This window comes from Larimichthys crocea, chromosome X (assembly GCF_000972845.2).
Source record: "Larimichthys crocea isolate SSNF chromosome X, L_crocea_2.0, whole genome shotgun sequence".
In the NCBI taxonomy this organism is placed as follows: Eukaryota; Metazoa; Chordata; class Actinopteri; family Sciaenidae; genus Larimichthys; species Larimichthys crocea.
Genome location: NC_040020.1, coordinates 11,362,726 through 11,378,317, shown reverse-complemented (window position 1 = coordinate 11,378,317; position 15,592 = coordinate 11,362,726). Strand labels below are relative to the sequence as shown.

General features: G+C 37.9%; 1 protein-coding gene across 2 annotated transcripts in view; it reads right to left on the bottom strand.

The window, feature by feature from the left end:
- Positions 1 to 5,335: 5,335 nt before the first annotated feature.
- Positions 5,336 to 15,592, bottom strand: part of LOC104927111 (phosphatidylinositol transfer protein cytoplasmic 1) — a 67,889-nt gene continuing 57,632 nt past the window's right edge. The window contains exons 6-10 of one of the 2 annotated variants that reach the window (XM_010741121.3): positions 12,344 to 12,439; positions 11,670 to 11,825; positions 11,246 to 11,309; positions 9,628 to 9,773; positions 8,850 to 9,188 (exon numbers count right to left, since the gene is read on the bottom strand). In XM_010741121.3, coding sequence (XP_010739423.1) covers positions 9,183 to 9,188; positions 9,628 to 9,773; positions 11,246 to 11,309; positions 11,670 to 11,825; positions 12,344 to 12,439 — 468 coding nt within the window. In that variant the 3' untranslated portion in view covers positions 8,850 to 9,182. Of the gene's footprint in view, positions 9,189 to 9,627; positions 9,774 to 11,245; positions 11,310 to 11,669; positions 11,826 to 12,343; positions 12,440 to 15,592 lie in introns of both variants that reach the window. The other variant, XM_010741120.3, reaches the window with a different exon arrangement.

Sequence of the window (15,592 nt, the reverse complement as noted above, 5' to 3'; positions counted from 1 at the left end):
GTGGCTCTTCCTGAGGTTTCTTCCACATTTTTTCCCTGTTAAAAGGTTTTTTGTGGGCAAGTTTTTCCTCTCTCGAACCGAGGGACAGAGGGTGTCACTCCCTGTACAGATTGTAAAGCCCTCTGAGGCAAATGTACTTTGTGACTTTGGGCTATACAAATAAAACTGATTTGATTTATTTTACCAGGTGGGATGATTCTTGAACTGACTGAATATGGCACAGCCCCACCAGCTGCCACTGCCTACAACGTTAAAATGTTGCACAGATTTTAATCTATATTTGACATTTTAGACTGGCGAGCATCTACAGAGGAGAACCTTTTAGACTTTTGTACCATGACTGTACCTCTGATGCCAGTCGCAGGGCAAAACTATTTTTATATTATATTTATATTGCTTATTTTTTAGCCCAGTGGTATCAGAGAAAATCATTCATCGTAGCTTCCAGCATGGCGATAGATCTTTAGTTTTATTTTATGAGTGGAGGAAGCATCATCACAAATAATCACTATTTACTGTATGAAATAGTTCTGTTACAATAAACTGTAATTTAAGAAACAAATATTGTAGCAGAAAAAGCCTTTAAAATGTGTCCTAAATCATATATAGGTAAAGTCATTTTTGTTTTAATTCCTGGTCACCCTGCATTGATTTCTTTACAATGATCACAGATGTTCACAGATTTTTGAAGTTCTCATAATCTGATTTCTGTGATCAAAAATGTGATCATCTTCTTAATCCCCTGATTTTTGCTGGTTTTCTCAGAAATGTTGGATCTGCAGGAATACTTTTTTGGGTCATCAGGAGGCATCTCAGAATCTGGATTCTGAGGGCGAAATGGGCCACCTGAGGAAGAAGAGAAGGAGAACAAAAGTGAGATTCTGATACGCTGCAGCAGATGCATTGCAAACACTTTAAGAGAAAACAACAATAAATGTGACACGTGCAGATATTTGGACATTTTCTGTGGGCAATAACTGTCGGCACAACATGTTAAACTGTGTATCTTCCCTCTAATAAGCAGTGTGTGGCATTAATAAGGCACCAAAGAGCTAAAGAATTGAAGCTGTATTCATTCAGATTTAGTAGTTACATTGTTTTTCATCTCTGTGTGTCATTTCCATAAAGTCTGCAATAAGTTATGTTTCTATAAATATCATCCTATTATTGTGAACTCTTTTTGCTACAATAGGAACAACAATGTAGGAACAAATATGATATCAGAATCAGAAATACTTTAATAATCCCAGGAGGAAATTATTTTAGTTACAATACTCCAGTATAAGTAGAACAAGTAATCATCAATTACGAATAAAATATAAATATATAAATACATAAATATGTTTAATAAATATTGCAATAAAATGCAAAAGTAAATGTCCATGTATGTGTGTCAGCTAAGGGAGGCATTATAGAGATGAATGACTTCCTGTGTCGCTCTGTGGTGCATTTCAGAGAGAGGAGTCTGCTGCTGAAGGAGCTCCTCTGCAGAGCCAGTGTGTCATAGAGAGGGTGAGAGACATTGTCCAATACGGAATGAAGCTTGGACAGCATCCTCCTCTCTGCCACGGTCGTCAGAGTGATGTGCATAGACCTTGGTGCGCCATTACGCACGGCAAACGGTGGATACTTTGATGAAATTACGCGCAATTAACAGCGTTAATCCTCCGAAATAAGCTCAAAACAATCCGCCCCTCGTGGTAAATTATTAATATACATCAGGATGAAAGTACACGACCGTTTTGGTTGTGGATCTAAAGACTTTCAGACACTTTGTCACTTCATCTTCTGTCTGGTGCATTTTGAGCATATCTGATAATTAGTTGACAGGTGATCAACTTTGAACTTGAAAAGTTAAATTATTAAATTAAATTAAATTAAATTAAATTAAATTAAATTAAATTAAATTGATATTGATGTGTTTTAAATCAAACTCCATTCATCACAACAAACTTCAAATCAAATGTAAACAGGTTACTCTGGCAACGGGCCCCGGTTTGTTTACATTTGCACGTTTCGACGTCCAGAACGTTCAATGGTCTCCATGGTGCACCAGAAAAATACATATACTTTTTGTCATTATTCGAAAAATATAATATTTTTTCCCAAATTTTGGTCGATACATTTGCAAAAAAAGTAATGCCTTCAACTAAAACTGAAGATATTTTTTCATCACTACACAATTATTAAAACATTTTGCGCCTGTCCGGAAACATCCAGCCAATATTTACCATCTAGAAATGATTTTACACCGAGAAAAAACTAAAAATATCTATCAACACATTTCAGCATTCAACATTCAGTCCAATTTCTTATCATCTAATAAACATTTTAAACCGAGAAAGACATCGACTGTAAACAAAAACTGTGTTTTCCCAACAGGCCAGTTTACATGAATTAAATATACATTCTGTACTAAACAATGATTAAATAAGTTTGGGGAAAGTTTCAAAGTTGTCTTACGTGACATGTCACAGCAGGTTGGTCTTTTGGTATTTCACGGAGCTTTCCTCTCGTGTAGGATGAGTTTTCAGGTTGGGTTCAACTTTCTCACGGACAGGTGTTCACACAGGTCAACAACTTCTCGCGTCCAAACGAAAGTGAATAATTCCTTAATTCTGCGTGCCCTTACGTCACCACGGTCTGTCTCCATGACAATGACGGATGCACGTGCGTGCGTGATGGAGATGACGCGCAGTAAATTGATTTAGTGCGCGCATCAATAAAGTGGTGTGTGTGTGATATGATTGACTCAGCAACCTTTGAACAAGGAGGACTGGATTCAAAGTATCAAAGTTTAAGTTGAATTTATTATTCTTGTACAACAAGGAGCGTTTAACACACAAAGGGTTACAGAGAAAAGGCTCCCTGAGGAGCTCCAACAGTTGGTTCTTATACATTTTTATTTTTTAATGGGCTGTCTTGGACACCTCCACAGTTAATATCATAACGTCCTTTTTTGCTTTTAAGTTCAGTAATGAGATTATTTTTTTTGTTTGTTTGTTTTTCCTTGCCTCTGTAAAGCACTATGAATTGCCTTGTGTACGAACTTGCCTTGCCTTGCCTTATGTTTCATATCCAAATGATACTTCCCTAACCTGTCTCTCTTGTCCTTGTACTAGTTTTATAATTATCTCTCCCTGCCAGCCTCAGTGAAATACAGGCCAAATAAGGGAAGTGGACAAGACATGCAAAAAACAGGAGACACACACACACACACACACACACACACACACACACACACTATATGAGTTAAAACATCTGCACCCCAGTATAATCCTAATTTTTATAACAATTACTGTATATGTAAGGTTTGAGTTCAACCACGTGATATACGTTTCTATATTGTACATCCTTTATACAGTGTAAGAGTTCATTGAAATGTATTAAATATTGAATACATTGCTGGTGTCACAATATTTGTTTTGGATAAAATGCCTCCAAACAGCTTCCCCACCAGGAGCCAAAGTTTTCTGGATAACTTTGTAAAACCAAGAACAAATCTTATGACAGGGATTTATTCTTATATATTTGTTATTTTTAATTTTGAGAGCATCAATCTTACCTTACCTACCCACTGATCTTTCAAAGGTACAGTGTGTGAGATTTGGCAGTAAACTGTATATTTTGGTGGCAATTTTGTGGAACTGTTCTATTACATATTCAATTTAAAGTATGATGTATGATTTTTTTTTTCATGGTGGTGAGCAATAAACAGAAATGTGAATTTTTGACAATGTCCCTACAGAAACCTAAGCCTAAACCGAAACCTAAGGGGATTTCCTTTTTCTTGTGTACCTTCAGTAGTTTCTCTCAATCTCTCTTGTCTACTTCTAAAGGACATGAAAATCTATTTTCTCAATCAACTTGTCATAAGTGGTCATCTATGGATGTGTAATGTTCTTTTTGTGTCTGTGACTCACGTTTGATGTGGGTGAGGCTTTATAAGAAAAAGGTGATGTCATGTATTTCATACCATCATCAGAGTTTTACGACATTTGAATGTGTGTGTGTGTTTTATCTTTGACAACTTATCTTATTAGTGTTTATTCATTTTCTTGGAATCATTAATTTGGTGTTCAGAGTTCTGTAAAACAAAGATCATCATCACGATTCCATAAACAATAATAGAATTATCGCCCACTGGGTTTTTAGTCTTATACATCAAATGAATAACAGTTTTTCCTTTCCTGTATATGACGGAAACATTGTGCAGACATCAGCTCCACCCTCCTCTCCGATCTTTGTCTTCAGTAACACTCCAGCCGAACATTTCCACTTAACAAGCACCATCACAACCCCCACAGAGATCCCACAAAGAAACAGTAAAGTAATTCTAAACATACTGTAAGTGGGCTTATGTAAACATGTACACTTCCACCAAACGCCTATAGTTTAGCAATAATCTATTTAAATTACTGTCCAGAACAATGACATTATTACCCAAGTGCACAGAAATATTTTACTAACCATCTGTGCCTGGTATAAATTCTAACTGAAAATCAAACATTAGAAAATCTGAGAAATTAGTGTTCTTAATAATCCCTACTCTGTTAAGGCCACAGGTCAGTAGTTTGAGGAATTCAGGGTGAGCAGATGAGATGTTTTAAAAACCTTTAACTACCAATATGTTTTTTGTATGTAGAGCTGGTTGAGAGAGTAGGAAATGTGGGAAAAACATGTGGCACAGACTAGATGATCTACCACTGCCACCGCATCAACTACAGCTGCAGTTGAGAAAACATCCACTGGAGGGCACAGTTTGACTCTGGGTCAGTGTTACGCTTCTCTCCTTTAGGAGTAGAAGAGATAAATGGACATGAAAATTAGAAAATGGTGCAGCATTAATCCAGTGCCCTCTGAGAATCTTTACAGGTTTCTTTTTTCTTTTTTATATAGTGTGTTTGAATTGAATTCTGATTACATTCACAAGTGCCTAAAATAGAATATTTGATTTTACATGCAGACGATGTAATTCTACATTCATTTCTTGTTGTAGGTAGTAAGCTCATGTAGAAGTACCTGAATGGTTACTAGATTGTGGATTTAAGAAATGCTTGAATGTTACTGGATTCATGGGGACATTTTATTTTTTATAAGTAGAAGAACATGTTTAGTCTACTAAATCATTCCGGTGTACATTTTTACTTTTGTTGTTACTAGTTCATGTTGCAGTTTATAAATCTACTTTTACTATGAATTAGATATTTTTTTGTGTGTAAAATGACTACTTTTTACCTCAGTAAAAGATCTTAGTATTTTTTCAACTATAAATTCATCACTAGAGGCTGTGATTTTGAACATGCATGGTGAACAGAAAGAATAATAACACCACTGCAATAGCTAGTAAAGTTTATTTGTCTATTTCAGAAAAAGTAAAACAATTACAACAAAGAACCAAATGAACTTCAAAGAGCAGTAAAAATATAACAAATACAATAGTTAAAGTGGAAGAACTAAGAGCGACTTCCAGCAGCCGAACAACAATGGCACTTCTGGGCCCTGTTTCACACAGTAGGATTAATGCAGAAAGCCGGTTAAGCCAGAACCACACCTGATCTCCAACACTAAGTGTAGTACACAGAGCAGTTTCATTCCTACAGCTAACTCAGTGATCCTGGTCGGTGAGACAGGTCCCAGTTATCAGGAGACAGCACAACAGCCTGGCCGAATGCAAACTGCATTATTAGGAGGGGAGGAGGAGTGAGAAGCTTGGTCCTTCTATCCAAAAGAAATAATGATAAACTGATTTAGATTTTCCTTCAAACAATACAGCAACCACAAAATCAAAGTACAGCAGGTTTACTACAAAGAAAAGAAACAGAAAAGCCAATCACCTCTCAATTAATATGGCAAGTAAACGTCAAAGCAGCCACCCCACTAAAAAGAAATGCTTCATTTTGTTTTACAACTTGTACAAATTTTGCCCTGCAGGGTCACCAAAAGCATCTGGAGAGTCAAAAGTGCACCACTACAATGAGGAATCTTGATACTCTGTCGCCCTCAATAGATGACAATTACATCATAGATACAGACACATTTAACTCCTAGATTAAAACAAACCTTTAATTCATGTCTGTGAAGATGCCATCTTTACAACACAAACACTAGATAATGTCCTTCTTTGTCTATTTCAAATTATTGAACACATTCATGTCACATCAGTAATCAATGTAAGAAACCTACTATATTAGTCATTAACAACAGTATTTACAATACCTAATATGTTACTCTTTTAAACAGAGCAGAGCTTCATGTTACATAAGTGGATATTTTGCATCATTTTTAATAGCCCATGGCAGATCAAACATATCCCTGGATCTCTGTGTTCCTGACAAGAGAGATGGTCAATACCAGAGCTGTAAGTATGTATAACCTATACATAATAGATCAATACAGAGGGCCAAAAACTGGTATATAACATTTTTATCCTCAAAAGGCAAAAGACAAAAGCTACAGTTACAGATAAATAGCTACAGTTGTTTGTTTTTTTTAACAAAAGCAAGTGAGAAACTGTACATAATATTAACAGTATTTTATGGCAAGACCACTGAGGACTCTCTCCTTGACCTTCTCTCTTGGAAGTCACTATGCTGTATAATAGGACTTTGGTCCAACAAACCCAACAAGACTGTAATTTAACACATTTCTTCATTGTCAAATAAGGTGTCAAAGACTGGAAAGTGCAAAATGCATTTACGCTGTAAAGTTCGAAGTAATTGGTATGAGTAGGGGAACAAAAATGTACTAATTTTCTAAAATATAATAACAATTTAGCCCTGTTACTTGAGAGACTGATGATGTAGCTTGATATGATCGATTTAATCTGATTATGTTGTAGATCAGCTACTGTATTATGGGGCTGTAGCCCGTTTTTATACTTGGTTAAATGCAACATTTGAGATAGAAAACAGGCAAAGAAATTTAATGAAATTTTGTGTTTCTATAGATGAAATATAAGAGATTTTAGTTTACACACGTAGGCGATGATACAATAGTTGCATGCAGAGGCACTGAGTTGAAAGAGTTTGTAGGCCTATATTCTCTGGGCATGCTTACGTTTCACTCAAAATCTGCTCCTTCTATTATACAAAATTAGCACAGAGCTTCCAAAGTTGGCATTCACTTTTTTCATACAAGTGCATCACCAAATATACTGTGCCAATCCATTCATTTACATGATATACATATATACTACATATAATATGTATATATGTTGTGAACATTCCATGCAGCATATAAAACCCTCCTTTAATAATATCATTTGAAAAAGGGGGTTCAAAGAATAACTTGCTGTCCTCATGTACTTGTTTCCCCTTTAGGATTTTAGATGGTAGCTTGCAGTATAAGCCCAGCAGAAATAACGGGTCACTGCAAAGTATGTTCCCATTTCAAAATCATTTTTCGTGCCCACCAGAGCACTGGCGAAGTATTACCAACCAGCACTGGAAAAGCAATGGTGTCAGCACTTTTGCAAATGCTATGCAGCTAACGAAGCACATACTCAAGTCAGCTTGATGCACGTGCCCTTCTCCTTTACCTCCACCATGCACAAAGATCAGTCAGTGCTTGAAAATTCCCCAAAAATGGCCTTGATCCTACACGACATTGGAGTGATTTTACTGATTTGATAAAACTGAATCACATTTATGTCACATGAGATGTCCAGCATTAGTTTCAGGCAACATTTTACTTAGCTTCTTTTGTTGTTGTACTGACCTCTCAGTCAACTTGAGTAAGATATATGCATTATTAAACATCAACAAATTCAGTTTTAGAGTCATTAACGGTCATGCTAAAACTGCAAGTGCAGATACAACAACAGCTTAATCTACAACATTACCGCTAATATGCAAATCCTCCATGGTTTCTGATGTGTAAACATTCCAAGGGTTAAGTAGACTGGTATAGTACATACAATAGTTGCTGTATTGTAATATCTGCAGAGGTATAAAATGTGGCTGTTTGGCAATAAGCAGGGAGAGAAAGGTATAATAATATCCCTGCCTTTGGAGTGTGAGCCAGGTAGTCGGGGGAGACCTGAGGTGTAAACGCTCTGTGATTGTACTGATCTTGCATCTGTTATAATAATAATTGGAGTTCAGGATGGAAAGGATGAGTGCAAACTGATCCGCATGCCAGTTGGGATGGCTCAGGAAACAGTCGCTAAGCGGTTTTATTATGTACTTGGCTATCTTTCTGGTGTGTTACACTAACATACTAGGTCTAATGTGCTACTCTAGTTTGTATCACTGATTTAATTTCTAATTTAATACATATGACCATTTTACAGGCTGAAAAATGACAATATTCTTCAGTCATTTGTTTACGTACATTGTCAAAACTAATAAACACCACTGGCTCTGTGGTGCTAAGGCAACTACTTCATAGTTTAATAGCTTGAAAGCAATCAGCTTGTCTGATTGAAGAAACATGACTAAGGAGACACTAAGATTAATTTATTCATATAACATAGGAAACTGCCGCTCAACAAAAAATAATTACGGATGCTCTTTGTTTTGATTACACATCACAGGTGGTTGTTATAATAGATGAGACGTGTCTGGCTGGACTCATAGGAAGAGGAAGTCATCTATGTCAGGGTTGCTGAACCTACAGCTGCCTGGATGGTATTAGTGACAGTGATGAAGACTTCTAGATTGATTGTTGTGTGTCCAAGATTATGGCAAATTATGGTATATGGCTAGAGAACTTGAAAGTCTGGGCACTGGTGTTTGGAGGTTAGGCTAGTCTCACTGGGCTACTAAGACAATGGGGTCAGAAAATTAAGGAAAGCAAGGCGTAGGGGGAAGACATCCCAAGGTCCCTCTACTGCTCATCCATCTCAGCAATATCAGAGTGGGAAGAAGGCGGTGTGGATGATTGGAGGTGGTTTGAAACAGGTAGTGGGCTCATATTAGAGCCCTGGGGGACGCCACTTGGAACAGGGTCGGGAAGGGTCAGGGTTTCTGGAGCAGACTTTTTGCGGGGTCGGTCCTTGGGGACAGAGAGGGACTCAGGCGCATCAGTGCACATGGGGGTGGAAGGGGCGCTGGCAGGGCCGGTGAGGGCACAGGAGGACAGGGGTGTCTCGCTGATGGAGATCGATGGAGGAAATATCCCGATCTTCTGGTTGGTGGCCTCCTGGATAGTGCGCTCAAACTCTCTCACCTCATCCATTGTCATGTCTGGATTGGAAAAAGATAAATTAAGACCAATGAGGCTAAGAATTGGAAAAAAGTAGAGAGTAGACAAAGAAAAAAGTCTGTGACTGTGGTTTTAAGTCATGATTAGTGCCACAGACATACCCAGAAAACAAACAAAACACATAAGTCACAAGTCAAAGATTCAAAAACAAGTAATCTAATTTATCAGCTGAAGATGTTTCTATTGTTCATTTGAGCTGCCTCATCTTTCTAGATACCTTTTCAAAATTTTGGCAGAATTATTATACCTTTTACATATTAACAGCTCGTGTATGCATCATTTGACCCAATGTAAGACAGAATCAGTGCATGTATGCGGACAGTTATATACAACTGTGAAAACTTCATTCACAGACACCAGTAGTCCAAATATGAGACAGAGGAGGGGTAATGGAATAAAGAAACAATGAAAAAGACATACGCTTGCTTTGTCATGGATCTCTATGTCATCCAGTGAAGATGGGTTTGTTGTGGAATGCTCTTGCTGCTCATGGCAATTTACGACTTTAATGTTGGTTTTCTCATGCATTTGTCTCTCGTAATCCCGTACATCATCCAAAGTCATATCTGGAAGAAGGGGGAGGGGTGGAACCAGGGTCGAAATGTTGGTAACTCCTCTAAATGGCACTCCAGTTGACGAACAAGTGAGGAAGGAGAGGGTTAGGTGGCAAAGGCGCATTCCATGGGTGAGTGTAGCGTTTTTAAATGGACAGCTTTTTAGAGTTAAAAAGCTTTAGACGTCAAAGTGCTAACTTCCCACGACCCAGAGAGTTTATAGGAGAGAGCTAGACAAGTCCGAGCCACACCAGGAAAAGGGAAGGAAAGGAAGGATGAGGACGTTTCAAGATTAGGGAAAAACATGAATAATCCAAACCAAGAGAAGAGGTTGGATCCAAGCAAGCCCAAAGAAAGCAAGGAAGGGTTCACTTATATTCCAGGCAAAATCATTCCATGTGTGAAGAAAATGGAGTATTTCAAGCATCTAGGTTGTAGGGAGTTGTGGCATAAAGGTTAGTGGTAGTAGAGAGGAGAGGAACATGTTTCATGGCAAAGATAATGGGCTTGTTATCTTTATGCCCTGCAGCTATGGAAAAAATCTCAACAGCTGAGAGTGAGTAAATGTGTTGGAGCCACTTGGCTACAAAACATTAACCATTACCATTGTGCAGCCAGACTATCAGAGAAACAGACAGAGGCAGCTTCCATGTTTCATCATTCTTCACTGATGTTTGATGATTTCCAATTATTCCTTCATGTAATTGCAGCCAATTTGTTGCCATGGTTTATACCCCATGCACACAGGTTCGGTAAGTACAAATAGGTATTTTCTTGCTACTTTACATTAATAGAAAAATGTGCCAAATATTGACTTAAAATTAGTGAAACTGCATTACAACACTTACCAGTACTGTGACTACTGTTGACTCTGAATAAACTGATTTCTCTAACATGAAACATGAAAGAATGTTGTTTAGGAGTTACTTTTATCGTGCAGGTTTCATTTGAAACAAACACCGAGTACGTCTGGACACGACAGCATCGTGTTTGTCATTAGTATATTAGTGGTGATATCAAGAGGAGAATCCATGCTGTAGGAGAACGAGCAGGACTGGCAGTGACAGGGTTGGATGCAGGTGGAGTGATTTTTCATGCGCACTGATTGGTTAATAAACAGTAATCAAACAGTGTTTTATATAATTAAAGTATCTATGACAGTGCTAACAGCTCAAAGAATAATGAGTTATAGTAACATAACACTTCAAGAAGGATTGTAAAAGTTATAATGGTAAAAAAAAAAAGAAAATTGAGGAAGTATTTATACATTCCTTAAAGGTTCATGTCAACAGTTAAACATAATACATAACAATACAAGGGGAGATTTTCTATAATTGGTCATAAAATTAAAGTAAATGCTATTTTGTAGCCATTGCATTCATTATACGTTGGTGTAAGTAAATGGTTGATGACTGAAAGGTTGAAATGTGATTAACTAAAGTGTGTAGACAACAAAACTGTAGAAAAAGGGCTGATAGACCTACCAATCCACTCATCCACCCAGGCAAATGCCTGTCTATGCCCCAGCAGCAGCACATCCCGAACCACCTATAACAAAATACAATGATGAACACAATGGTGAAATGGGATGTCAAACGACTACTCATTTTTATGTTTTAGTAATCTACCAACCCAAAGATGAACCAAATATGTTGACCTAGTCATGCATTGTGACAGGTGGTACATGCCATTTGGCATTTGTTTTTGTTATTACTATCATTATTATATCTTTGAGACATTCAGAGCAGCAGTTTTTTATCTGGCCTCCATTTGCATTTTTAACAAAAATGGTTTCCATTAAAAGAAAAAGACTTAGCTAAGTAAAGATTTATTACTACAACTCAAAACCAAGGTCCAAATATGACTAAAATCAAAGATCCAACATTCATTCCATGGATGAACTTTCACCTTGTGTACAAACTGCTCCACACGGGTCTGCAGACCCCACACCTCAAACTTGACGGTGACCAGTTTGTATGAGCACATGATGGGTTCCTGGGTGTCCCTCCAGCCCTCCTGAAGAATCCCCCGTGAGGTCTTCTCTGACTTGAAATACCTCAAGTCCTGCAATGGGTAGAAAATGAACACACACACACACACGTTTAAAATTACAATAATTAACCCAAACCTTCAGGCATCATTGTTTCTGCACACCAGTAGTGAAACACTCCCTCAGTGGAGAACCTAAAATTAGATGCATGACTGAATTTCAGTATTAAATACCATTCACATTAACCCCTTTGGTCCTTGGAGAATTTCTATCCAGGCTCATTAGGGCTGAGGCAATTTGTTTTTTTCTTGCAATTTGGCAAGTGCTCTGGAGAAAATAACCAGCTCTCACACTTCACAGACTCCGAAGTGCAGCTGCTAGACGATTGGGATTGAGGTCTCAAGTCCCCAAAGTTTGTATTAGAGCAAATAAAAACAACAACAATAACAAAGAGTAACAAACAGTAAGAGTAAGATTATGACATAAAAATAAAATCAATTTCTTCTAGATCACATTATTTTACTACTGCATTTCCAGATTCAACAATACACTTACACATCTACAGCATCTACACATGCACACACAAGCTCACCTCCGACTCTTTATAGTAGCGCTCTGGGATCTCGTCGTAGGCGATGTCGATGTAACACACCTCCCTCTCCTGCTCCTTCAACTCAGTGTCAAAGATCTGAAAACAGAAGAGATCGGTTTGCCAGCACTCACTGCAGCGTCTCCCTGACAATTCTCACAAATAAAAATACACTTCAGAAACGTCTCTTTTCCAGGTTACATCATGCCTGCCTTACTGCTCGACCCAAAGGCTGGAAATTATTCTCAGAGTTACAAAGACTTGACTGTGCATCTTGTCACTGTCTGTCCCCTTATCACTTAGACAAACACTGGAAACATATTATTGTACTTGATTACACAACCATTAGGTGGTGCTCCGTGCCCACGTCTTCTATTCTTTCTTGTTATCGTGCCAAATGACACACTGCAATTACTGTGTCGTAAGTTAGGACAGTCAGCTGATTGTACAAAAAGCAAGTGCAACCTTCCCTTTCCCTTCTTTGCTTTTATTATTCTTATTATCATTCTTTTTTAGTGGCAACACTGTTGATTACATGGATTCTTATAATTCTGCAATAATGCATTTATCTATTTAGCAATCCATCTATAGTCACGGTAGTACATACACAAACACCCACACACAGAATATACTGTGAGCCTCCTTGAACGGCGCTCTCAAATAAAGTACAATAAATAAAGTTTGTGGGTGTGTGCATTTAAAGTGAGTTTAGAAAGGGTTTTTTGTGTTTTATTTGACAAAGGCCGGCTGCTGTAATATTAAAATGTTTTAAAAAAATGCACGAATAACAGATAAAGATACACAATAACCTTCCACATTTTATCTCATGTTCAAGGACTGTTCCCCAAAAAAGTTTGAACAAAATGTTGCTCTATGGCATTAGTGTGGAATGTAAGTTTATCGGAAGATTATGATGTCGGAAGATATTATTCAATCACCAAATCCTCTCTCACATTAAAGGTAATTGTATATACCCATATATAACAGAATTATAGTACATGCTCTGTATAAAAAATGTATGTTTTACATAAACATATTGGTTGATGCAATGTCCGTTTAAATTATTTAGTACATTATCAGTCATGCCTTTCCATCTTTTTTTAAATGTAAATGTGCTGATATGTACATCCTCTCGTTTCTCCCGCCTTCCCTCTTTCTCATTCCCTGTCTCGCTCTCTTTCCCTTCCTTTCTCTTCTTCCCCTCCGAGGGTTACAGTGTAGATGAACACTGTTGGCACAATAAGGGTGAAATGTCAGCATGCATGAGCGCAGCCAAGCAACAGGAATGGAGACTGGGATGAAGAGAGAGGGAAGGAGGCAGAGGTGGATACGAAGAGGAATGGAGGAAATAAACAATGAAAAAGAGACAGGGTGGCAGGAGCAAGATAGTGTGAAATAAGAGGAGAGGGATGGAGTCACAAGGAGGGGGAGTGAAGGAACATGTATGCAGAGACTGGCAAGGAGAAGGAAGGAGGAGGAAGGGCGAGTGGGAGGGTGGGGGAGGAAAGGTGATCAAGGAAACATGGATTTGTGTATTCAGAGACGAGAAGGAAAAGGAAAAATGTCTGCAAAGAGCATGTATGCATTATTTAACCAAATATAGAAATATGACTAGACTAATTAACTGGAAGAGTCTTTGGTAGTATGTTTATTGAAGCATTTTGAGATTAAATAAAATTGAATTTCCCAATTAATTTTCTAATGTTTTTGTAGGAGATGCAGAGAAAAAAAAAGGAAAGGCTACAAATTAGTTTACCTTTGAATAAGAAAAACATTGTCCTGTGCTAATTAGTAACACGTAACCTTGTTCTGAACTGTAAAAGTGGCAGTATAAGTAGTTTAGTGTCATGAAAATGCAGAATGACCCCAGAAAATCTGTACATTTACCGTCACCCTAACCATAGCCAACCATAACCATAACCAATCATAGAGTCTATATGACATGAGCTGCATTTAATTCAGTGCTACATGCTAATACTATGCACTATTGTAGTTCGTATTACAGCATTTGTTGGTACACTTTGAGTTTTCTCTCAGCACAAGCAAGGCATTTGTCCTAAACTATTCAACAGTGAGGACCCTGAGGCTGATAGTAATCACAGAATCACAAAAGAAAAAAAAATGGAGTGGACTGCATAAAATGAAACTGATAAATGAGTTACATTTTCAAGAACTGAACTTCAAGATATTTAGGGAACAAACACATAACAGAAGGAATGCTGTATATATATGCTGTTAATGATTCTCATTTATTAAAATGAAATGTCTACTTTTAAACAAATGGCTCTTTTGGAGGTTGTCGTCTAAAGGGGCCTCATTTAAAATTCAGGATAATAATGAACCTTTGCAGGTCGCGTTGGTCTTCAGACTGGTTTCACTGAAAACCACACCTCCCATGGTGTAGGTGTAAAGCTTTGATATGACCACCTTTTTGCAATAATAGCTCAAAATTGCCTCCAAAATGGGGCATAGATTTGAATGTGCATGACTATGTACATGTAGGCTACAGTACATGAACAGTGCACATGGACATCACATGTGACTAGTTTAAAAAACATAAGAATGAGATTAATTCTTCTATAAGGTTGAAAAAGTAGAAATACGGCAAAAAAAGAGAAAGAGGATGAAACAGATGTGTCTTCTCATTCTGCCTGCTGTGTAGTTCAGGGGTCCTTGGAGAGATTACAAGAGCAACATGAGCCTCAGGACACATGTTAAAGCTTAATGTGAGTGTAAGTGTGTGAGTGTGGGTGTGGGTGTGTATCTACGAGTATGAGTGTGACCTCACGTATGTGTGTGTCTGACACTGGACAGCACTGTGGAATTCTGCATGTCATATAATGTTACTGCAGCCTCCATTCAAACCGTCCACTCACACACCCACTCATTTCCTGTCCACACATCTATGATTTTCCTCCCTCTCACTTGCAACATTCCTTCCTTTTCCTTCCTTCCTTCATCTCTGAATCCTTCCCACTCACTAAGTCTTCCATCTTCTGTTACAGACAATGTTAAGACACCCCGAGTGGACAGATGTACGTTATGCCATCAGAATCTACACATGGGAAAACATGACACTTGATCGGAGAGAATGTAAAATGTTCAAAACAAAGCAGCGCGCAGCTGCATGTATATTATTTCACAGCATCTTTTACAGGAAACACACCTCACGTACTTGTGAAGTGCTTACACAACGCCATAAAACATGCAGAGCTTCTTGTTTGTTTACCCTGAAGATGTTACACAAAGTAG